General features: G+C 36.6%; 1 protein-coding gene across 1 annotated transcript; it reads right to left on the bottom strand.

The window, feature by feature from the left end:
• Positions 1-1,761: 1,761 nt before the first annotated feature.
• Positions 1,762-23,678, bottom strand: LOC128546752 (uncharacterized). The gene is made up of 4 exons (XM_053518045.1): positions 23,549-23,678; positions 20,331-20,675; positions 5,505-5,621; positions 1,762-2,064 (listed from the first exon to the last, which is right to left on the bottom strand). The coding sequence occupies exons 1-4, from the start codon at positions 23,676-23,678 to the stop codon at positions 2,036-2,038; spliced, it is 621 nt and encodes a 206-aa protein (XP_053374020.1). The 3' UTR covers positions 1,762-2,035.
• Between the last annotated feature and the right edge of the window lie 1,298 nt (positions 23,679-24,976).

Genomic DNA, 24,976 nt, shown 5'->3' with positions numbered 1-24,976 from the left:
CCTTTTGCGGGCAGCATGGTAAAGAATTTGGCAAAAAAAAAAAAACTGTTCGAAACCTCGCTTTTGTGTATAATTATTCCATGTGAGGAAGCCATCTAGCTGACATGTGGAAAGCCAGGTGTCTACGCCTGCCAAAAAAGTAATGCACTTAAGGTCTTTCCACTATGAAAAGCTTAAAAATTGCAATATGGCCTATATTTGTGTCAGTTTGACGATAACGCAAAAACAAAACCAATCCTCCTGGAAATTCATAATGAGTACAGTGGCTGCCATTACTGTTTAAAAGGTCATTCGAAATTCATTGCCCTGATTTCAATATGATAAATATTATTTTGCGCTATGTCCAATTTTGTAATTTCACAGTGCTCCATCTCCTGGTAGAGCAATACACCTTTGACATTTTTTGTTACTTTGTCAAATTTGCTCTAACTCCAAAGTGAAAAATGTATAATTGTAGAAAAGTTAAAACAAACAGAATTAAAACATTTTAGTCAGAATAAACTAAGCACAAGGAACAAGTAGATGCATTTATTATCGTTCTCGCCAAGAAATAAAGAAATTAGACACGAGTTAAACTTTGGAAGCGATTTTCACCACGTTCAAAAAATGGTAGATAGAGCATCGTTCCACTCAGGTGACGATATGTGAGATAAGGCATCTTTGATCGAAAATAATGATCATATAGGCTTACCTTGATATGTATACATCCTAGTGTTATTGCTTTAGTCTGTCCTGAGATAACGGAGTCCTGATAACAAGCCTGAAATATCATTAACCGTATATTATATACAGAGAGAGAGAGAGAGAGGGAGAGAGAGAGAGAGAGGGAGAGAGTAGTTCCAGCTCTACTCGTTTATATCTCCATTTCCAGTCGAGATCGGGTTGAAGTTTCATGAAAATACTGATATGACGCCATAATTTACCATGCTTAAAACTAAGTTTGAATCCCCAGCTTCCTTTACATATACGTTACTAACAGATCCGAGTTGTTGCACCTATTCTCAACTTGCTTTATGTCGTGTAATGCTATGTTTATTGTATTTATGATTTTGTAGCTACCTCGTTTAAACCCAACCCACATTACGCCGCCCCTTCTCATTTTTAAGAAATCTAACTGCCCAGCTATGAAAATGGGCGTGCGTCTGTGTATCTTCCCACTAAAATCAGCTCTCAACAATCATTTTCTTACATTTGGCATGACATTTCAATACACGTACCTTCACGCTGCAAAACATTGATCATTAATCAAAACGGAAGACTAAGAAAACTGACAAGACAGCATGAATACTGAAAGCAAGATATTCAAGACATTCTACTAATCATCCCAGAAATTGTGTCAGTTGAGAAGTTAAACACATGTATAATTCAATAAGAGTGAACCAATGACATAATATAGAACATATTTATATATGTCTGCTCAACTGCTATGCGTTCCAAAATGATAAGCACATTGGTTGTTAAGTAGAGTTTATATGTATTTGACTTGTCCATCACATGCGAAAACTCGAAATTTTATCAATCTGAATCATCATACCCACTGTTCAACAATTACTTATTTGCATTTTAAAATGATAGAGCAAAAGCTTGTTGAGCTTTATCAAAGTTTAATTACTTGTTTTCACTGAAAGGGGAACATCTATAACAGAATAAAATGACAAATAATAGTGTTGATAATGTTATCCAGGCTTTTTTATTTCAAAAGAATGCAATAACATTATGATATACTTATTACGGACAAAAATTCATTTTATCGAAGTCGGCATTTTTTAACAACACTTATTTCAGGATAATTTGCTGCGTTTCATTTGTTTTTAAACACAAAATCCATCTCATATAGAAAATTGGAATGCGCCCACGCAGGATACTATATTCGCTTATTTTATTGTACTGTCTACTAAATAGCTAACTTCAAGGAAATTTTACTCTTTAATGTCTATGTGACTGCAATCAGTATTTCTAGTCTGAGAATCCAGAGTAACAGTATTATTTACTGACCATCTGTAGTAAAGACCACTTCACTTGTAAGCTCTCTGTATTAGTTCTGTTCACTCACTTTCCTTTGATCTAAGAAATAAGAATAGTAATAACTTTATATCCACACTGTAGTATTGATTATAATAGTAATCGTTTATTATATATTCAAACATGGACCAGCCATAGTGATAAACATATGAAACTTGTTAAGTCTCATTTTGTATTAGAAAAAAATGACCTGTTCAGTATTGCATAGTTAGGATATTATATTATGCTTTAGATCCAAAAAGGGATTATAAGTGACAATGCAAGGAGTACAGCAATGAATTAGGTTACAGTGATATTTGTCATTAGTAGTATAGATGTCTCTTGGGCGCCACCGCCTCTTGGGCGCCACCAATCACGTGCACAGCACGTGCGGCGGTCATCTTGAAGAACAAGCGCGCGGCGGTCTTATTATTACAATTAACCTAAGTTGTGAACAATACCAAGAGCGAAACATGAATGAGATCGAATGTACATCTGTATATAAATTGCACACTGATATAAATGGATAAAAACATATTACATATATTGTGTATTAATAATTACAAAGTATCAAATCACTCATGCGAGAAATGCGTCAAAGTAAGCTTACCCGATCCTTACACTTTGATAACCAAAATAGCAGTGAATGAATTTACAGGGAGAAATATAATTAATAGAGCCAAAGCAATGTTCTGATTAGTCAGTATAGCTTAGCAATGCTCTGATTGACTTGTGATACGACGCATGATTGGTCACTCAGGGATCACACGCATATAAGTCAAAAGTAAATTTAACCATGACGGAAGGTGTTACGAGTTACTGTATATACCGACACCACCTCCTCTCCCTCCTCCTCCTCCACTCCTCCTCCTCTCCTCCACCACTCATCTTTCTCCTCCTCCTCCTCAACTCCTCCTCCTCCTCCTCTTCCTCCTCTTCCTCCACTCCTCCTCCTCCTCCTCCTCCTCCTCCACTCCTCCTCTCCTCCTCCTCCTCCACCACTCATCTTTCTCCTCCTCCTCCTCCACTCCTCCTCCTCCTCCTCCTCCACTCCTCTTCCTCCTCCACTCCTCCTCTTCCTCTTCCTCCTCCACTCCTCCTCCTCCTCCACTCCTCCTCCTCCTCCTCCTCCTCCTCTTCCTCCACTTCTCCTCCTCCTCCTCCTCCACTCCTCCTCCTCCTCCTCTCCTCATCCTCCTACGCTACCACTCATCTTTCTCCTCCTCCTCCTTCACTCCTCCTCCTCCTCCTCCTCTTCCTTCTCCTCTACCCCAAGAAAGCGTAAGAATGGATAATAGAACAGAATAAAGCAGTGGGGTTTTTTTTGGATAAAAGATATAAAACTTACATCGGTTTCACAAATGCATCAGTGTCCTGTTTGCCATCAGTCTTTTTCTAGGATCGACAACATGCGGAGACATCAACGTTATGTCCACGGAAATGACGAAGTCACTGACAGTTTTTCACCGCCATTACAAGCATGGGACATCTCAAGAGAGACGACGTTTCAACATCCATTTTCTATTGTCGTTTCAGGACCAAGTGGTAGTGGAAAAACTGAATGGACAAGAAAACTGTTATCATCAAATCTTGTAAGACCTCAGCCTCAGCGTATCATATGGTGTTTTGGACAATGGCAACCATTGTATGATGAACTTCAGCGTGATATCCCCGGGGTCGACTTTGTACACCGTATTCCAGACTACTTGAATGATTCCCAATATATAAATGTTAATCAAAGGAATCTGCTGGTCTTTGACGACTTGATGACTGAAGCTAAATGTGATCAAAGAATTGCTGATCTCTTTACCAAGGGTAGTCACCACAGGAACATATCTGTCGTATATCTCACCCAAAATTTGTTTCCTCAAGGTAATACCTGCAGAGATATCGCTTTGAATACGCAGTATCTGGTGCTATTTAATAATCCTATTGATAGACAGCAAGTAGCTACATTGGCAAGAAGAATATATCCTTCGTCTAGTAATATCTTTATGAAACGGTTTGAACGAGTGACATCAAGACCGCACGGTTATTTGGTAATAGACTTAAAATCGAGCACCCCAGAACAACACCGTTTACGTGATAATATTTTCGAGGCAAACAATCCAGAAAAAAGAAAACGAACAGATGATGAATATAAACAAGAACACTATTTCAATGGAGAAGGCTACTCATCTGACAAAAATGATGACAAGGTTGAAGATGAGGAGGAGGATTATGATGACCATTATGATGATGTTGATGATGATAGTGATGATGAAACAAAAAATAGAAATGACACAAGCTTTGTAAAGAAACGATCTTTGCTCAAGGGACCTCCCGGTAAACGTAGAAAAGTTGAAATTATAGAAGAGCGATCACGCCGTGAGATATGGGATAAGCGTTTTCAGGATCCTCTCAGACAATCTATTAAAGAACAATTTAAAGCTAAAGTTAACAACTATACAGAACAAGGGCTCTCTTTTGAAGAAGCTTACCGTCGCACCGCTAATGACGAATTGCCTCAATTAAGAAAGAGACTGAGACAAAATTATGCCCGATTTCTAATTGACTTTTATGAGCTATAAAACGACCCTACTCAGCAGCAGATTCTACAGTCGGCTAAGAAACTAAGAAGTCAGCACGGCATGACTGTCAAAGAATCTATTCAGCAAGCCATTGCGCTTAGAAAAGACCTATTTAATGAGTTGTGGCCCGATCATAAAAGCAAAGAAGAATATTCAATGGATGATAATAAAGAAGCTGATGGCGATCAGGAATCGGATGATGATGAATGAATGTTGTAAGAAGGATTGGCGTGCATTAACTTTCACCATGCCAAAATGGGTTCCATAGAGGTATACGATTATAAACAAGAAAAATGGGCACCGGATAAACCTGACCCGGAAAAGTGGATACAACACTTCAAAGACCTGAGGGACGGATACGTACGGCCTGATCATATGGGCCGTTACATTTTGGGTAGCGGTGCTCATCTTAGGAAAATGGCCGAAATGAAAGAGAAACAAGAAAGAGAAGCAATGAAACAAGAACAAAAAGGAGAAGATCTCCCCGTAGTAAACCTTGTGACACCCGTAGCCCAAGCGGTTGATATTGCTAGGTTGGAATTAAGACGGTCACGTAAGCATAGTGATCTGAAGCGGCATAGGGATAAAATGGACACACCTTTGAGTCGTGATTTAGACAGCCCACGAAAATGCAAGCTCGAAAAAATAGGTCTTGTTAAATTTCGATTGCTACTGTCGAAAGAATCCTTAGTATAAATTATGAGTATCCTTTCCCAGCTCTCTTAAAACAGTATATATTTCAAAATGTGCATCCTTAATCATAACTGTAATTACGAGAAAAACAAAATATCCTTTAAATGATACTTAGATGCCTTAAGTATACATAAGATGTTTGAAAAAGCCATCCCCTATTTCTTATGTCATTGCTATTTCATGTTTTGATAGCTAGTAGCTCTGTGAATTATTCAAACTTTGACAATTTTCAGTACTTACGTCCGTCTTTTGAAAACGTTTTGTACAGGCTGTACCCAGAGATCAAGGTTTTAAGAGATTGGAAACGCACTGCCAAAATTATGATGATAATGATGTAGATATGGCAATCCTTCACATCTGAAAGGTTAAAACATAACGGAAGCTTAATAAAGAAACTCACATGTTTTACTGGTAATTGTGATACTATTACATATTTGTGTTAAAACATCTGTCTATACCTCTCACATTTATTGAAATCTGGACCAGACTATCAACTTTGTAAAAGAAATATGTTTTTTGCTCAAATTTTGTTTCAAGTAGGTTAAGACGATAACTCATTTAAAAATGACCAATGTCATTCTGTTATGTATAGATCATTTTTCATTTTTCCCTGAGGCAAACCATTGTTTATTGACCTTGTTTTAAGATATCATTCTGAATTTACCATAACATTCTACTTTAATCTAGAAAATTCTATTGTGTTAATTATGTATCAATTATTGATAAACAGTGTATGTCAGTTATTTTAGAAAAGATTTTTCCAGAATGTTGTTTTTATTCTTATTGATAAATTCTGGAACCTTCCATAATACAATAAACATTAGAACTTAGAACCTAAGAAGTTAAACTGTAGATATTAATGAAACTTTCTTGTATTTCTTAAAAACAAATTATTACCAGTTTGGATATTTAATTTTTGAAGAATTATTCGAAGGATTTATGTAAAAATTCCTGGATTTAAAAAGTTATCTTCGAAAGAGAGGAATTATAAATTTTGGATATTTCTTTTGAACTGTGTGAAACATTGTGGAATTTATTCGTACTGGATTTAAATTTGACCTGGACAGGATTTGGACTATTTTTACATATAAGATTGGATTTAACAGCTCTTTGTCATTTTTAAAGGTATTTGTATTTTTAAATTCATGAATAAAACTTAGTTATTGTTAATAGTTGCTGGTTTGTCTTTCTGTTACCTTTATGTACTGTAACAAGAAACTGTTACCCTCTGACGTAACAATTCTCAATCATAAAACGTTGAACAGCTGGAAGCGTGACGTGAGACTGATGAAGTCCTAATAAAAACTGAAGCTTATTGATCAACTAGAAGGTGTTTCTGCCACAAAAACGTAAGTCTCCCACTATGTATTCTATTTTTATCCCTGGCGGCCATTTTATACAGCAAAGCAGAACGTGCCAGCGATATGCACAAATGGGGTTGGTACTGATCACTCCTGTGAAATTTCGTCGAAATAAATCCAGCAGTTTTACCTATGTAAGATTTTTCTACCTCAAGCTCTGGCGGCCATTTTGTGTAGCGAAGTGAAACGTATCGACGATATGCACAACTAAGCTTGGTACTGATCACTCCTGTGGAGTAATTTGACCTGTAAAAGCCGGACAAGATCTTTTTTTTCTTTTTCTTAGCTCTTGCGGCCATTATAAGAAGCAAAGCGGAACGTACCGGCGCGAAATGCATAACTAGGCTTAGTACTGATCACCCCAGTGAAGTTTCGTCGAAATCCGGCCAGCAGTTTGACCTGTGAAAGCCGGACTAGCTTAATGCGGGCAGACGAATCGACGGACGGTCGAACAGACGCCGAAGACAAAAACAATATGTCTCCTTCATAGTTCTTATATTTATAATTTTCCGTAGAGAAAATATGTTTGTTTAATTTAGCTGTGTGAAGTTGGCTAAACAAACGACATACGACATACGACATTCGAAAATATTGAATGTCGTCCATTGCGCGACATACGACATACGACATTCGAAAATTTTCAATGTCCTCCATTGCGCGACATACGACATACGACATTCGAAAATTTTGAATGTCGTCCGTTGCGCGACATACGACATACGACATTCGAAAATTTTGAAAGTCGTCCAGAGCGCGAAATACGACATTCGAACTTTGGCAAAAAAGTTGAATGTCGTTCAGTGCGCGACATACGACATACGACATTCGAACTTTGAAGAAAAAATTTGAATGTCGTTCACTGCGCGACATACGACATACGACATTTGAACTTTGAAGAAAAAATTTGAATGTCGTTCACTGCGCGACATACGACATACGACATTCGAACTTTGAAGAAAAAATTTGAATGTCGTTCACTGCGCGACATACGACATACGACATTCGAAATTTGAAGAAAAAATTGAATGTCGTTCACTGCGCGACATACGACATACGACATTCGAAAATTGGCCAAAAATTTTGAATGTCGTTTAGTGCGCGACATACGACATTCGACATTCAAACTTTGGCCAAAAAATTTGAATGTCGTTCAGTGCGCGACATACGACATACGACATTCGAACTTTGAAGAAAAAATTTGAATGTCGTTCACTGCGCGACATACGACATTCGATATTTGAAGAAAAAATTGAATGTCGTTCACTGCGTGACATACGACATACGACATTCGAAAATTGGCCAAAAAATTTGAATGTCGTTTAGTGCGCGACATACGACATTCAAACTTTGGCAAAAAAAAATGAATGTCGACCAGTGCGCGACATACGACATACGACATTCGAACTTCGAAGAAAAAAATTGAATGTCGTTTACTGCCCGACATACGACATACGACATTCGAAAATTTTGAATGTCGTCCAGAGCGCGACATACTACATTCGACCTTTGGCAAAAAATTTGAATGTCGTTCATTGCTCGACATACGACATTCGAAAATTGACCAAAAAATTTGAATGTTGTTTACTGCGCGACATACGACATTCGAAAATTTTGAATGTCGTCCGTTGCGCGACATACGACATTCGAAAATTTTGAATGTCGTCCAGAGCGCGACATACCACATACGACATTCGAACTTTGGCAAAAATTTTGAATGTCGTTCAGTGCGCGACATACGACATACGACATTCGAAAATTGACCAAAAAATTTGAATGTCGTTCACTGCGCGACATACGACATACGACATTCGAACTTTCAGGAAAAAATTTGAATGTCGTTCACTGCGCGACATACGACATTCGAACTTTGAAGAAAAAATTTGAATGTCGTTTACTGCGCGACATACGACATACGACATTCGAAAATTTTGAATGTCGTCCGGTGCGCGACATACGACATTCGAAAGTTTTGAATGTCGTCCGTTGCGCGACATACGACATTCGAACTTTGACCAAAACAATTGAATGTCGTTCAGTGTGCGACATACGACATACGACATTCGAACTTTGAAGAAAAAATTGAATGTCGTTCACTGCGCGACATACGACATTCGAAAATTTTGAATGTCGCTCAGTGCGCGACATACGATATACGACATTCGAACTTTGACCAAATAATTTGAATGTCGCTTAGTGCACAACATACGACATACGACATTCGAACTTTGACCAAAAAATTTGAATGTCGTTCAGTTTGCGACATACGACATTCTGTATACTTGTTTGACAACATTCTCTCATCACTATTATTATTACTTGGTCGAATACAAAGCATTTGAGCCACGACAATGTGGTTTACGCCCTTACGAAGCTATCAAGCTGGCCTACAGAAGGTTGGTGTTGATACCTATGTGCCCGCCTATGACGAAATAATGCTCAGACTAGGGGCAAACGGGTTCTTCCCTCACCATTTAAGCTTTGAAAGTAAAAATGTGTGGATGTGACGTTCAACCCTCAAAACCGTGATCTCCTTTTTTAGTATTTACTTCAGGAATTTCTTCAAAAACATTAAAAACATAATGCATTATTTTTTAGATTGACTTGTTTTTCAGTTTAAACAAATTATGTAGTTGCATATCATTCTTCACGACCCTTTCAATTCATTTCTGTTAAAGAATAATTATGCATATACCATCAGTATGCAAATCTGTTATTTTATTTCCCGGATATCAGCTGGATTGGAGGTGCTAGGTTGAGTAACTATCGGTTCATTTTGCGCTTTATTAGTGGTAAGATCTTAGGGAAGTCGTAGTAATTGATTGATATAAAGTTCAAACTTAGAATTGGCGTTTTCGTTGTTTAATGGAGCGAATACAAAGACCCATTTTGCGGAGCCTACCTTTGATAAAACTTTGAATTGATAATTGAATTAAAATAAGATTTTAAAAAATAATTTCAGTTAATGGTATCTAGTTACACTCTTTAAGAATGCCCCAATCAATGCATTTGAGAAATAAGCTTAGAACATTTTCTTGATGCATATATTTATGAAATATGCATAATAAAAATGTGGAAGGGAACAGTAAACTTGAAAATTCCACAAACTTTCGTTGGTAAATGTTCGAGAGAAATAAAAAAGAGAAATGTCAGGAAGGAGTAGAACGGATGCACTGTTTATACTTAGCACATAATCTAGCATTTATAGCCTTGTCGATCCGGTAGACGTAAAAAAGTACAATCCGTTTTCAGAAACTAAATTTTGTGGAGAAATGACCAAAAATGCACACTTATATTTTTTATGAAATACTGAAATACTGAGCTGAATCTGGATAGACGGATGACCGTGTCCGTTTCGCTAACTTATGTTACCTCCGGTAAGATTTTTGGATCGACACGGAATTAAAATAATTGATTGTTTTGACAACAATTGGTTGTCTACCAGATTTTTTTTCTATAGGTATCAAACAAAACTAGCTGAATAGCTATTTTATTCAAAATAACGTACTCGGTCCATAATACGAAACTGGCATATGCGACTTGAAACATGAACACACTAAATAGCCTAATGACCTTTATTCTATATACATCTGTCAAATTTCCAAAGGTAACACCACTCATAGGACCCATTGGAAATGTCTGTTACTTACATTGTCTTGAAGGATATTACCAGTACTGAATAACAAATTAAATGACATAAATAAATAAACAGACACATAAGAGAAGTGTGGGAAATGATTGATGCAAGAAAACTATTTTCACCCAAATACAAAATACAAAAACGGAGAATCATTATCGGCAATCATTTCTTTCAGCACCCTTTTTCTATTTAGTATCTGCATGACTTTAGTATGAAACTTGGCTGTGCCGAACGTAGCTAGACTTGAGTTTATGGAATTTCGTTGAAAATGACGAAAAGATAAAAGTAATATAAAGATAATGTGGTTGGTGACGTTGATATCATTCGAAACGTTCACGAGGTGCGTGTCAAACGCGGAACCTCGCAGTCGCATCTTTTCCAGAATAATTTTAGGGCCTCTCAAATACCCATATAATTGTCTAACGTTTGACATTATCACATAGATCACTGATAATAATAAAAGATATGAAATTTGGATAAAATGTTTAATCAACCTCAGTATGTAATAACATTTGGTATTCATAAATGCGCGTGGAGTATTTTGTATTATAATTACGACCAACACGCGCAACCACAGCAATATACTTACAAAGTACGTTTTGTTAAGATTAAATATTCTGTAATTATAATTATAATTTCTTTCTTACCCTGGCACTGATCCTTTTGTAAGAAAACCCTTTCCTCCTCAAGCACATCTCAACAGAGATAGAGAGAAAAGATGTTTTTCTTCAAAAAAGTGCTAGTAAAGAAGATTTTTGTAGTACAGGTACTTGTGTTTGAAGCACTCTGACAAATGATGTCAGTCTTTCAGAAACAAAAAGGGGTTACCTTTTAATGTACATGTATCACAAAAGAAATCACCGTACCCGATAAGATTTAATAAAGTTTCAAGTATGAATACAAAACAGTACGGACAAAAACATTGTATTGAAAGATAAGCCGAATGCATATTTACTAATAAGTAAATAAGTAATAATTTGTATTGATATATCCCGAATTAAGAATTAATATGTACATTTTTTGCTACCTGTCATGCCTACGGAATCATATTGGGGTCATTTATAATGTCGCCGTCGCGTTTGTGGGGTCTATACACGACAACACGAAGTGACATAGCGACATTACGAAGTGACACCCGACAATCGCAAACGACGGCGACAATCCCAAACGACAATGTCGCGATATCCATTTTGAAATGTCGCTTTTCAAAAGCACGATATATCGCGATGTCACTTCGCGTTGTCGAGATTCGTATCGCATTGTCGCTATGTCACTTCGTAATGTCGCGATGTCACTTCGCGTTGTCGTGTGTCGACCCTGCAAACGCGACGGCGACATTATCAAACGAACCGGTGTTCACCTGGATAAATACCGGCTAATCATGGTCGCATTTTTTTTTCGAAAAATTCATCAATTTCATTTTATTATTAAAAGCGTTAAAAGTAAGGTATCAAAGTGAAATTTCTGTTAACAAGTAGTATTGCCTAAACGAATATTAAAACAATGTTCTTCCCCGACAGGCACCCTAACATTTGGTGATCTTTGTCATTTTTGGCTTAAAATATTAGCGATAAAATAAGGAAAAAGTGCTTATAAAATAATTATTTTGGATAAATAACTGCAAATAAAAACTTGTTTTGATAGAAAATGACAAAATCTGAATGGTTTGACAAAAAAAGACAACATCTATTCGTCCGTCTGTACGTACTTAAAGATAAAAGCTGTATTTCCGTACTTTTCCGTACGGAAAATGTCCGTGTTTTTCATTAACTTCAAATAATTGTAGAATGTTCCAAGATATTTTAATGAAATCACTTTCATGAATAAAATTCAAACATTTTCTAAACGGATATGTAACTTGTGTAATTTCACCGCCGACGATTTCGTTGGAGGACCGTCTTATAATGTATCAGTATTCGTGAAAATATGCATACTTTTTCATATATTAAATAGAGGGGTGGTCCTTGTCTAAGAAGCCATATCTTCATAACCTGATGTCCGATTTTAATAAATGATACCTTGTTGCAAAAGACAAATCAGTACCTAGTGAAAAAAGGCCAAGTCAGGTTCGAACCCGGTCGGCTAGGGTCAAGGTCATAGGTCAAATTCCAGTAATATTCTTAAATATGAACTTGTCAGAGCAGTCAAGACGGTTCTGAAAACCCAAGCGCTACCTTCGCTGAATCCAATGGCACCATTAAAGCAATTCTCACGGCTCCCTGAGTCGGGCCAGCTTAGTCTTGGTCAGCACCCTACCGCATATAACAAGTTTGATCATTTTCTGTTACCACCTGTTAAATATCCGGTCTGAAGAATTTAAATTTGACAAACAAATGAGTAAGGCTAATCAACCTTTTGAATAATTTTGTCTTTCATACTGAAAAGGGGCTTAATTTTGATTACCTGATAATGTTCTTTTTTCTGTCCTTTCTATGAGGGGAAAACCAACATACGAACATTTATTAACTTATGAAAACTCGCTGGTTTCCCTTTCCGGCACAAAAGAGACTGCAACAGGAATTAACTTTGAACATTTAGAATTACATATATTGGGTGAACTCATATTTCTACCACATAAAAGGTACATGCAAACTCTACTACTTTATAACTAACTACTTAATGAAATGACCTAATTCCAGGTTACATTGTCTCTGATATCTGCAAGGTCCTGTTGTTGAAATTACCGTAGTTTAGTATTTGTAAATTGTTTAACATTTCATGCAGTATCAATTCACCATAGATCACCTACTTCCTTTCGTTTTATGTCTAAGTAAATATTGACGCAGTGAACGACATTCAATTTTTTCTTCAAAGTTCGAATGTCGTATATCGCGCAGTGAACGACATTCAAATTTTTTGGTCAATTTTCGAATGTCGTATGTCGTATGTCGCGCACTGAATGACATTCAAAATGTTTGCCAAATACGAATGTCGTATGTCGTATGTCGCGCTCTGGGCGACATTCAAAATTTTCGAATGTCGTATGTCGCGCAACGGACGACATTCAAAATTTTCGAATGTCGTATGTCGCGCACTGAACGACATTCAAAATTTTTGCCAAAGTTCGAATGTCGTATGTCGTATGTCGCGCTCTGGAAGACATTCAAAATTTTCGAATGTCTTATGTCGCGCAACGGACGACATTCAAAATTTTCGAATGTCGTATGTCGCGCAACGGACGACATTCAAAAAAAACGACATTCAAATTTTCGAATGTTGTATAACGTATGTCGCGCAATGAACGACATTCAAATTTTTTGGTCAATTTTCGAATGTCGTATGTCGTATGTCGCGCAGTGAACGACATTCAATTTTTTTCCTCAATTTTCGAATGTCGTATGTCGTATGTCGCGCAGTGAACGACATTCAAAATTTTTGGTCAATTTTCGAATGTCGTATGTCACGCAATGAACGACATTCAAATTTTTTGGTCAATTTCGAATGTCGTATGTCGTATCTCGCGCGCAGTGAACGACAGTCAAATTTTTTCCTCAAAGTTCAAATGTCGTATGTCGTATGTCGCGCAGTGAGCGGCATTCAAATTTTTTGGTCAATTTTAGAATGTCGTATGTCGTATGTCGCACTCTGGACGACATTTAAAATTTTATAATGTCGAATGTCGTATGTCGTATGTCACGCAATGAACGACATTCAAATCTTTTGGTCAATTTTCGAATGTCGTATGTCGTATGTCGCGCACTGAACGACATTCAAATTTTTTCCTCAAAGTTCGAATGTCGTATATCGCGCAGTGAACGACATTCAAATTTTTTGGTCAATTTTCGAATGTCGTATGTCGTATGTCGCGCACTGAACGACATTAAAATTTTTTGCCAAAGTTCGAATGTCGTATGCCGTATGTCGCGCTCTGGACGACATTCAAAATTTTCGAATGTCGTATGTCGTATGTCGCGCAGTGGACGACATTCAAAATGTTCGAATGTCGTATGTCGCGCACTGAACGACATTCAAAATTTTTGCCAAAGTTCGAATGTCGTATGTCGTATGTCGCGCTCTGGAAGACATTCAAAATTTTCGAATGTCGTATGTCGCGCAACGGACGACATTCAAAATTTTCGAATGTCGTATGTCGCGCAATGGACGACATTCAAATTTTCGAATGTCGTATGACGTATGTCACGCAATGAACGACATTCAAATTTTTTGGTCAATTTTCGAATGTCGTATGTCGTATGTCGCACAGTGAACGACATTCAATTTTTTTCCTCAAAGTTGGAATGTCATATGTCGTATGTCGCGCAGTGAACCATATTCAAAATTTTTGGTCAATTTTCGAATGTCGTATGTCGTATGTCGTGAAGTGAACGACATTCAAAATTTTTGGTCAATTTTCGAATGTCGTATGTCGCGCAGTGAACGACATTCAAATTTTGTGGTCAATTTGCGAATGTCGTATGTCGTATGTTGCGAAGTGAACGACATTCAATTTTTTTTCTTCAAAGTTCGAATGTCGTATGTCGTATGTCGCGCAGTGAACGACATTCAAATTTTTTTGTCAATTTTCGAATGTCGTATGTCGTATGTCACGCAATGAACGACATTCAAATTGTTTGGTCAATTTCGAATGTCGTATGTCGAATGTCGCGCGCAATGAACGACATTCCAATTTTTTCCTCAAAGTTCAAAAGTCGTATGTCGTATGTCGCGCAGTGAGCGGCATTCAAATTTTATGGTCAATTTTCAAATGTCGTATGTCGTATGTCGCACTCTGGACGACATTCAAAATTTTATAATGTCGAATGTCGTATGTCGTATGTCACGCAATGAACGACATTCAAATTCTTTGGTCAATTTTCGAATGTCGTATGTCGTATGTCGCGCACTGAACGACATTCAAATTTTTTCCTCAAAGTTCGAATGTCGTATGTCGTATGTCGCGCACTGAACGACATTCAATTTTTTTCTTCAAAGTTCGAATGTCGTATGTCGTATGTCGCGCACTGAACGACATTCAATTTTTTTCCTGAAAGTTCGAATGTCGTATGTCGTATGTCGCGCACTGAACGACATTCAAATTTTTTCCTCAAAGTTCGAATGTCATATGTCGTATGTCGCGCAGTGAACGACATTCAATTTTTTTCTTCAAAGTTCGAATGTCGTATGTCGTATGTCGCGCACTGAACGACATTCAAAATTTTTGGTCAATTTTCGAATGTCGTATGTCGTATGTCGTATGTCGCGCACTGAACGACATTCAATTTCTTTCCTGAAAGTTCGAATGTCGTATGTCGTATGTCCCGCAGTGAATGGCATTCAAATTTTTTGGTCAATTTTCGAATGTCGTATGTCGTATGTCGCGCACTGAACGACATTCAAATTTTTTCCTCAAAGTTCGAATGTCGTATGTCGTATGTCGCGCAGTGAACGACATTCAATTTTTTTCTTCAAAGTTCGAATGTCGTATGTCGTATGTCGCGCAGAGAACGACATTCAATTTTTTTGGTCAATTTTCGAATGTCGTATGTCGTATGTCGCGCAGTGAACGACATTCAAATTTTTTGGTGAATTTCCGAATGTCGTATGTCGCACAGAGAACGACATTCAATTTTTTTGGTCAATTTTCGAATGTCGTATGTCGTATGTCGCGCAGTGAACGACATTCAAATTTTTTGGTCAATTTCCGAATGTCGTATGTCGTATGTCGCACAGTGAACGACATTCAATTTTTTTCCTCAAAGTTCGAATGTCGTATGTCGTATGTCGCGCAGTGAACGAAATTCAAAATTTTTGGTCAATTTTCGAATGTCGTATGTCGTATATCGCGCAGTGAACGATATTCAAATTTTGTGGTCAATTTTCGAATGTCGTATGTCGTGAAGTGAACGACATTCAAAATTTTTGTTCAATTTTCGAATGTCGTATGTCGCGCAGTGAACGACATTCAAATTTTGTGGTCAATTTTCGAATGTCGTATGTCGTATGTCGCGAAGTGAACGACATTCAATTTTTTTTCTTCAAAGTTCGAATGTCGTATGTCGTATGTCGCGCAGTGAACGACATTCAAATTTTTTGGTCAATTTCGAATGTCGTATGTCGAATGTCGCGCGCAGTGAACGACATTCAAATTTTTTCCTCAAAGTTCAAATGTCGTATGTCGTATGTCGCGCAGTGAGCGGCATTCAAATTTTATGGTCAATTTTCAAATGTCGTATGTCGTATGTCGCACTCTGGACGACATTCAAAATTTTATAATGTCGAATGTCGTATGTCGTATGTCACGCAATGAACGACATTCAATTTCTTTGGTCAATTTTCGAATGTCGTATGTCGTATGTCGCGCACTGAACGACATTCAAATTTTTTCCTCAAAGTTCGAATGTCGTATGTCGTATGTCGCGCAGTGAACGACATTCAATTTTTTTCTTCAAAGTTCGAATGTCGTATGTCGTTTGTCGCGCACTGAACGACATTCAAATTTTTTCTTCAAAGTTCGAATGTCGTATGTCGTATGTCGCGCACTGAACGACATTCAAATTTTTTCCTGAAAGTTCGAATGTCGTATGTCATATGTCCCGCAGTGAACGACATTCAAATTTTTTGGTCAATTTTCGAATGTCGTATGTCGTATGTCGCGCAGTGAATGACATTCAAATTTTTTGTGGTCAATTTTCGAATGTCGTATGTCGCGCACTGAACGACATTAAAATATTTTCCTCAAAGTTCGAATGTCATATGTCGTATGTCGCGCAGTGAACGACATTCAATTTTTTTCTTCAAAGTTCGAATGTCGTATGTCGTATGTCGCGCAATGAACGACATTCAAAATTTTTGGTCAATTTTCGAATGTCGTATGTCGTATGTCGCGCACTGAACGACATTCAGGAAGCCATCTAACTTGATTACGAAAGGTCGGTGGTTCTACCCAGGTGCCCGCTTGAGATGAAATAATGCACGGAGGGGCACCTGGGGTCTCCCTGCACCATCAAAGCTGGAAAGTCGCCATATGGCCTATAATTGTGTCGGTGCGACGTTAAACCCTACAAAATGAATAAATAGATTCTTGTTAACAGATATTACTTTTTTCATAGCGGTTTCCATTCCGTTATCCAGAAACCGACAAGTTCGCCTTTAACAGGGTTAAACCTATTCACAACTAGTTTTGTTCGATTGATACCATCTAAAAACTGTTTGATAAGTAACAGATCTGTCACTCCGCAATTGTTGTATAATATATACTGTCGGAAATGTCCTTAATGATCTGTTATGAGATGTAAGTGTTACGATAGGCGAATGGTCAAAGAACAGGAGAATTACAAGGCTAACTCCATCTTATTCGACGTTTCGACAATTTATTCTGTCTTCATCAGAAGTCAACAAATATGATATAATAATGGTGAAATTCTTGCTTATTTACACATGTTGAATTCAGCTCACCTAAAATAAGAAAATCTAAACATAACCAAGATTCGATATTCACAAAATGTCAAATTTGCATTCCCTATAGATAACATTTATTCTTACACGCTTTTGTAAACAAAAAGGCACAGGCAGGCTTAATTGTTCATCTTTCATTTTACAAAAATCTAAAAAAGTGAACTAGTAACCTAGTTTTTGAACGAGTGCCTCATTTTCAACAGTGTCTTTGATTGTAAACAAATTGATTTCTTGTTGTTTAGTATATGACCCAGTGGACCAAGTTTCAACCAGTTCGAGATTTTGAAGGGAAATCCTCTGACCAAAGTTTATCAGGATTGAGCAAAATCTATGACCTAAATATGGCCACAAAAGACATACGAGGATGCCAGACTGAAACAGGTCGTTTTGGAAAGGGTTACACAGTAAAATTTGTCTAAAATTGTTATAATATTATGGCAGCAGTTTCAGTCAAGACGATTTAAACATTTTTACTAGTTTTCGAAAACTGAGACGTTAATTCAGTCCAGTCGGTACATCTTTGACAATGACTGGGTACAAGCAGTGTACCTTTGAACAGTTTGTTGGTTCTTGTATAAGGTAGAATTAAAACTAGAAAACATATCAATAAACGAGAGGGCAATAAAGATCCTTAGTCGCTGGCCTAGCCTCGACCCCTAAGCCTTGAATATACGTCATGCTTGAATATGCGTCGAAACACACTATCATGAAAGGAAGTTGTGAAAAGAATAATAAAAAGTAGTCAGTTGGAACTAAACACTTTTGAATAAGGCCCTTGAAAAATGCTACTGAGCGGGTGTGACGGTAATCTTTCCAGTTAATAAAGAGAAGATTGAAAGCGTTTTAGTTTTAGCTCTTCATGCTTTAAAGTGCAAGTTAATCCTGTTGTTCAAGTGAAGAAATTTATTAAGTATTTTCGTATTTTCTGAGGGTCTTCCAGAGTCAAAGCGCAGTCAATCAGTTGCGCTTGGACAACAAAAATATATGACAGTCTGTGTGCGGTTCATAATAAAAAGCAGTCATTAGAATTCTAAATTTCACTTTTTAGATCTAGCGACATCTGAATACGGTAGGCAGAACCGTTAAAACAAACCTTCTTGCCACGTTGTTGGAACATCCGTCCCATAGTAAATGAGAAATTTTGAAAAATTGTCCTATTTTTAGCGTGAGCGATCCAAAGTGCATTTGAGCAAGCGTGAGAAAGAACTATTTATTTTTCTAAGCAACTCTAAACTTAATATTTTCTCAAGAAATGTTAAAAAATGCAACACCCATTTATGGCAAATATTTTATTCCTGCGACCTCATTGCAAAAATAAGTTTGATGCATATTTATCATTATTCATTAAATTCGATTTTATATGAGTTTTCTTTGAGATATATGACAGTTGTCAAATATGTACGGGAGCTCGTGTTGAAATACATGTAAATGCAGAATTCATACCATGTATGTACAAAAAAAATCAGATGCTTAATTTGGTTCTAATACATATGGAAACTAGAGCTATCACTAAGGGTGATGAATGTACCCCCCCCCCCCCCACCTCCCCGCATGCACTGACACAGTACATTGCAATTTGACGCACACAAGATTGCATAATTATGTGGACTGTATGTATATATAGACTGTATGTATACAGTATAGTAACAAAAAACAAAGTCCCATAACTATGCAGAATATTTATCTCAAAGAATGTAACATGCACCATGCACAACTAGGGTTGGTACTGATCACTTGTGTGAAGTTTCATTAAATTGTGTGCAAGGGTTTGGTAGATTAGGCACGCACAAAATTGCATATGCAGACTGTATGTACATAGTATGTTAACAAGAAACAATGTCCCATAACTCTGCAATTTTTGTCGCTGAAAGAACCTAACATGCCCCATGCACAACTACTGTTGTTACTGATCACTTGTGTGAAGTTTCATTAAATTGTGTCAAGAGGATGAGGAGAGATGGTGCGCACAAGATTGTGTCTATGTATATAGTATAGTAACAAAAAAAACAAAGTCCCATAACTCTGCAAATTTTTTTTCTGAAAGAACCTAACATGCCTCATGCACAACTACTGTTGTTACTGATCACTTGTGTGAAGTTTCATTAAATTGTGTCAAGGGGATGAGGAGAGATGGTGCGCACAAGATTGTGTCTATGTATATAGTATAGTAACAAAAAAACAAAGTCCCATAACTCTGCAATTTTTTTTCTAAAAGAACCTAACATGCACAACTACTGTTGGTACTGATCACTTGTGTGAAGTTTCATTAAATTCTGTCAAGGGGATAAGGAGAGATGGTGCGCACAAGATTGCGTCTACGGACAGACGGACAGACGACCAGACGGACAGACAGACAGACGGACAGACAGACAGACAACCTGAAACCAGTATACCCCCCTTACAACTTTGTTGTCGGGGGGTACAATAAACTGAAATTTCCAAACTTAAAACAAAATAGATAACGACTGTTATTTATCTCTAAATAATGCGTTTTCCACACTCAGAAAATCATGATGGGTAGGACATTTTTTTGTATTTCCATCAATAACTTCTGACATGTTGTAGTAACCAGCTCTATGAAAAAAGGGAAATCTTAAATGGTTATACGTCAAATCTATATAAATGCAGACGTCAACACCTGTGTTATGTAACTTCCTACAACTTAATAATTACCTTTCACTTGAGCTTCCACTGATCTTGCAGTAATGCCATCATCGCATTTGTAAATATTGTAGTTCGTTGAATTGGTAACCGGATCCACAGTTAAACTGAAAACCCCGCTTGCCACATCCATAGTAAAAATGTGGTTTTCTGGAAAGGGCGGGTAGGTGACACAGTTATTGTAAATGCATAGTGCGTACGTTTCCCCATGAATTTGCCAACTCATTGAGTCTATATATGGTTTAATTTCACATAACAAAGTGACTTCAGTATTGCACTCAAAGTCTACGGGTATATCAAGATCATTTATCCTTGATTCACCAAGAGGACTGATAACAGTAAGAGAAAATCCCGCACCTGGAATGGAAGATAACAGAAACATAACAGTTTTAATGCAAAAAATGTATCTTTGCGTGAGGTTCACTTGGGAGAAATGATATTTTGACCACACAGAAAAGAAAACCGTTCCTTTACCCAATGCATTTTTAATAAATGCATTTATAGCAGTTATGCATGTTTGTTAGATCGTTAATAATTTCTAAACGTCAGGCATCAGAAAACGGGAAAGTAAAACAAACAACAAATAAATGTCAACGATTTTGTTAACTGACACAGCATTAACCAATTTTCTACCTGGTTTATCCCGGAATAATTGCGAACCTCTGCTGGATGAAAAAGCTTTCCAACTAATGATTAATTCTATCGTATTTGCACACAAACCAATTCCAATCAGCTTCGTAGAACAACTTTTACTGGAATACTTTGAACTTAATTTATATATGGCACTGACTGGAGAAAGCATCAAATAAGCGACATGCTGCGGTTTATTAACTTGTGAACTAAATGCATTACTATACCAAGCATACCTGTAATAATTATATGCCGACCGGACAGATGCTTGAAGTCATGTAGCGTATTCTGTCTTTTATCATTCAATTTCATTTATAAGCTGTGAAGGTATTCCGCACCCAATAAAGTAGGGGACAAAAATTGAAAAACAAATTCATCGGCATCTATACAGAACGTCTATTATATTGGAATTGCGTTCGCTTGGATCTTTGACAAAATAAGACCCTTAATTATACCGCCATTCCTCTTTTTACATATTGACAGTCAAAACTGACTGATATTTTTTTTTCAAATCCGTAGGTAATTCATTTATTACTTTCAAACTGTCTGAGAATGGAAGAGTTTCGCTAATATGATCTGAAGTGTTTAATACTACAAAGAACGTATATAATCATATAAAGTCAACAATTCAAGAATACACAACTTAAAGATGTTACGTAAAGATAAACATAAGTTCAGCTAAATCGTTTTAATCTGATAAGTTCCTGCTTTGAATCTTTGATTGGCACCTCCCAATATTCAGGATTCGTGAAAAGTGCTTTCTATTTCTTACGTACATGCAAACTTCAAATTGTCTCTTACTTGTGTTTAAAACCATGCATAAAAGAAGAAACGTAGCTTGAAATATCAAGAATATCTCCATGTTTAGTTACCTACAAGAGAAAATATGCAATATTTTAGAAGTATATTACCAGTATTTCTCCAAAGCCTACCGGATACCAGCAAAACCAAACAAATAAAAAAGGGGGTGGGGGACACTATTGCCGTCAAAAAGATCAAGAGAAACAGTAATGCAGTATATCATATAAAATTAGAAAATAAACGAAAACAAATAAATGCTTAATTCGACAATATGTTTTTTACGAATTTCTAAATTGTTACTAGACTATAATATAAACTGTCTGTCAATACTAATATTTAACAGTATACTAATACTTATAAACGTATGTTATACTGTACTTCTTTTCAATGACAAAATTTACTTATCAAACAACTATGTGAAAGAAACAACACATGAAATAACATGATAGGAACACAAAAGTAGGGTAGCAATTGTGGACACTACAGTACCTTTTACGTTCTGTCACCGTACTGTTGAACATGCATAGCAAAAAAGGCCATAGACATGAAGGTTATTTAACTTTAAAACTATAGTCATAAACCGCTTTTGTGTACCGCTTACTAACCAATACTAATATAGCATTTTTGAGGAAAGCATAAAAATTGCCGCTCCATCAAAAAGTGTTCTGTAATGAGGCAATATACTGGTCATATAATTACATGATTTACAGTTAAAACAAAAATTGCAAAATGCTGTTTCATTAAAAAAGATTACTCAGAAATACATAATAATACCAACCCAGTAAGAAAGGAAATAAAAGAATGTTTTTGATTTCTTGGTTTGATGCATGAACATGACTGTATACATTTGTACAATTGCAAAAATAAAATGTTAGTGTATTAAAGTGTGAAATATTGAAGTTACATTTGGATGATTTTAGACAAATGTGATGTCATGCAATAAGTTATAAAACAAGGAAGTTAATCCTTATATATCGTATCAAATTTAAGACCATACTACATTTTTCGCTCCGTCAAAATGACTGGTAATGGTCTTAAAGATGTAATATGTTATGTGCAATACTCATGCAGCTCAAGTTACATTTCTCGAAAGGATCAGAAAAAAAAGAAATTTGAAAAAAGGTTTAACACTCAAAACAATTAAGTTTAGATTTATACCATATCTAAAGACATGTATATGTAAAATATTATTCTAACAAATGTTCACAAATGTTCACAAATGATTTTCAGATTTTGACGTTCTGCTTAATTACAATGTGCATGTGGGTTCAATCTATCCTTTCTTTATTTCATAGGACTATATAAAGGCGATATGCAAAATATGCAAAAAAGGCGACAAAGCGAAAAGGTGACAATGCGCATAAAATCTCAACTTGTCGCTTTGTCACCTTCTTGTAGCGCATGCGCACACCATTGTTATGAAATATAACAATTGCTGAAACCACGCAACCGGTGTTAATACCTGGATACTCCGGTTTAAATTATACCAAACGAATGTATATTTTAAACATGACATGTGCTACAGGAAGGTTACATAGCGTAAAAGGCGGGATTTCTGGGTTGTCACCTACTTGCTTTGTCCAGGGTGACAAAGCGAGATTATTAACGTTAAAACTCTCGCTATGTCGCCTTTTTTCCATACTGGATTTCTGCTTGTTATTTGCCTTTTCCTCCTGACGCCCGCGTCAAAGTAAAAAGGCGACAACGCACCAAAAACCAATATCTCGACTTTTGTAGAAATTATGCTAAGTGTAGCGTGGCCGTTCCTTTAAGCCGCTGGAAAATATAACTCAACACACTGTTTTTGTTTCTGTCTATTTTTTTTTCTCCGTCACCAAAAGTACAACTTCGTACTGGCAGAGCTAGCACAATTCCAGCTAGCACAAATGAGCCTTTAAGCATTTCATAATTCTCTGTCTCCGTCTGCATTTCTTCTCAGGCTGAGCGCAGCGCAAGGCCTTAGCCCTGGCCGGCTTCCGAGCCACCACCTGGTTACTTAGTGAGCGTGCGTCCATTTCAGTTTAGTCCGACAATACACAATTTGTCTCCATATTTATACAGATTGGTCAAATACATCATTTACAAAAAAAAATGAATGAATTCTGGTGCGAACCGCAAGCAATAAACGATAAAATTATTCCTCTTAGAATATAGATAAATTGTCACTCAAGTTAACCCTTTGTGAATCACTTTACTGCAATGTAACACTTATATGACCTGACTCATTGTATTAAGGGGCATGCATTTAATGTGCACTTTGTGAATAATTAAGCTAGTTTTAAATCTGTGCAGTCTCGCCTTTTTTTGTAGGAAAAATGTTTATTTACTTATGAAATAATATCAGGAGAGATTGTTTTCTTTCCATAGAAAGAAATTATATCAATTTCTGTACAAAAGTTGGCAGAAATCAGCCGCCGTACTGTGGTGATAAACTGAAAATTGCTGGGTAAAATGCGTTCTAAGTACCTCGTTAAACAATTTAACAATACTAATCAAGGGTCATAACTCTGTTGTAACCGAGTAAAACCATAAGCCCTGGTGTAAAATGTCACATGCTGGATTTAACATTTTCCAAAAATAGTTCATTTCTCTAAATCCTTTCAGAACACGTTTGAAAGTTCTAATTCAGGTACCATAGCCGTGAAATCACAAACAAAATCGCACGTGCGTATCCTCATTATTAGGTTTATTATCATTTTTTTTTAGCATTAATTTTTCTAGGATGCAGTGTTGCATAAATATATATCTTACATCAGCATGCGTCACAACACTGTGACGCGTAGACAGACGAAAACCGTAGGGAGGACGGACAAAGGCAAATCTATTATGTCCCTCCCTCGAAATACCTCCCCCACCATATCCAACCTCTAAAACAATATTCAGACACTTCTAATCCTCGAATGCATGTAATCAACCATATATCGATAAATACTGATATTTCAAAATGGAAGTAATGTCTAACGACATTTTAATGCCGTTTTATCAAATTAAATATAAAAAACTATACAGCCGTATATACATTTTTTTTGTATTGCCTTATAATACTCTTTATATTATCACATTCAAACAATAAATAGTGACAATTTAATTAACAATCCGTTAACAATGTTAAATACCTGGTGCATACCTTTTATTGTATCCAAAAGACTTTAATGACAGGTTAAATCTGCGTTATTGCCACAAGTCACAGACTACACAAATTACACTTTTTTTCGTTATTTATGAAG

This window comes from Mercenaria mercenaria, chromosome 11, assembly GCF_021730395.1.
Source record: "Mercenaria mercenaria strain notata chromosome 11, MADL_Memer_1, whole genome shotgun sequence".
In the NCBI taxonomy this organism is placed as follows: Eukaryota; Metazoa; Mollusca; class Bivalvia; order Venerida; family Veneridae; genus Mercenaria; species Mercenaria mercenaria.
This window is presented reverse-complemented; position numbering and strand designations above follow the sequence as displayed.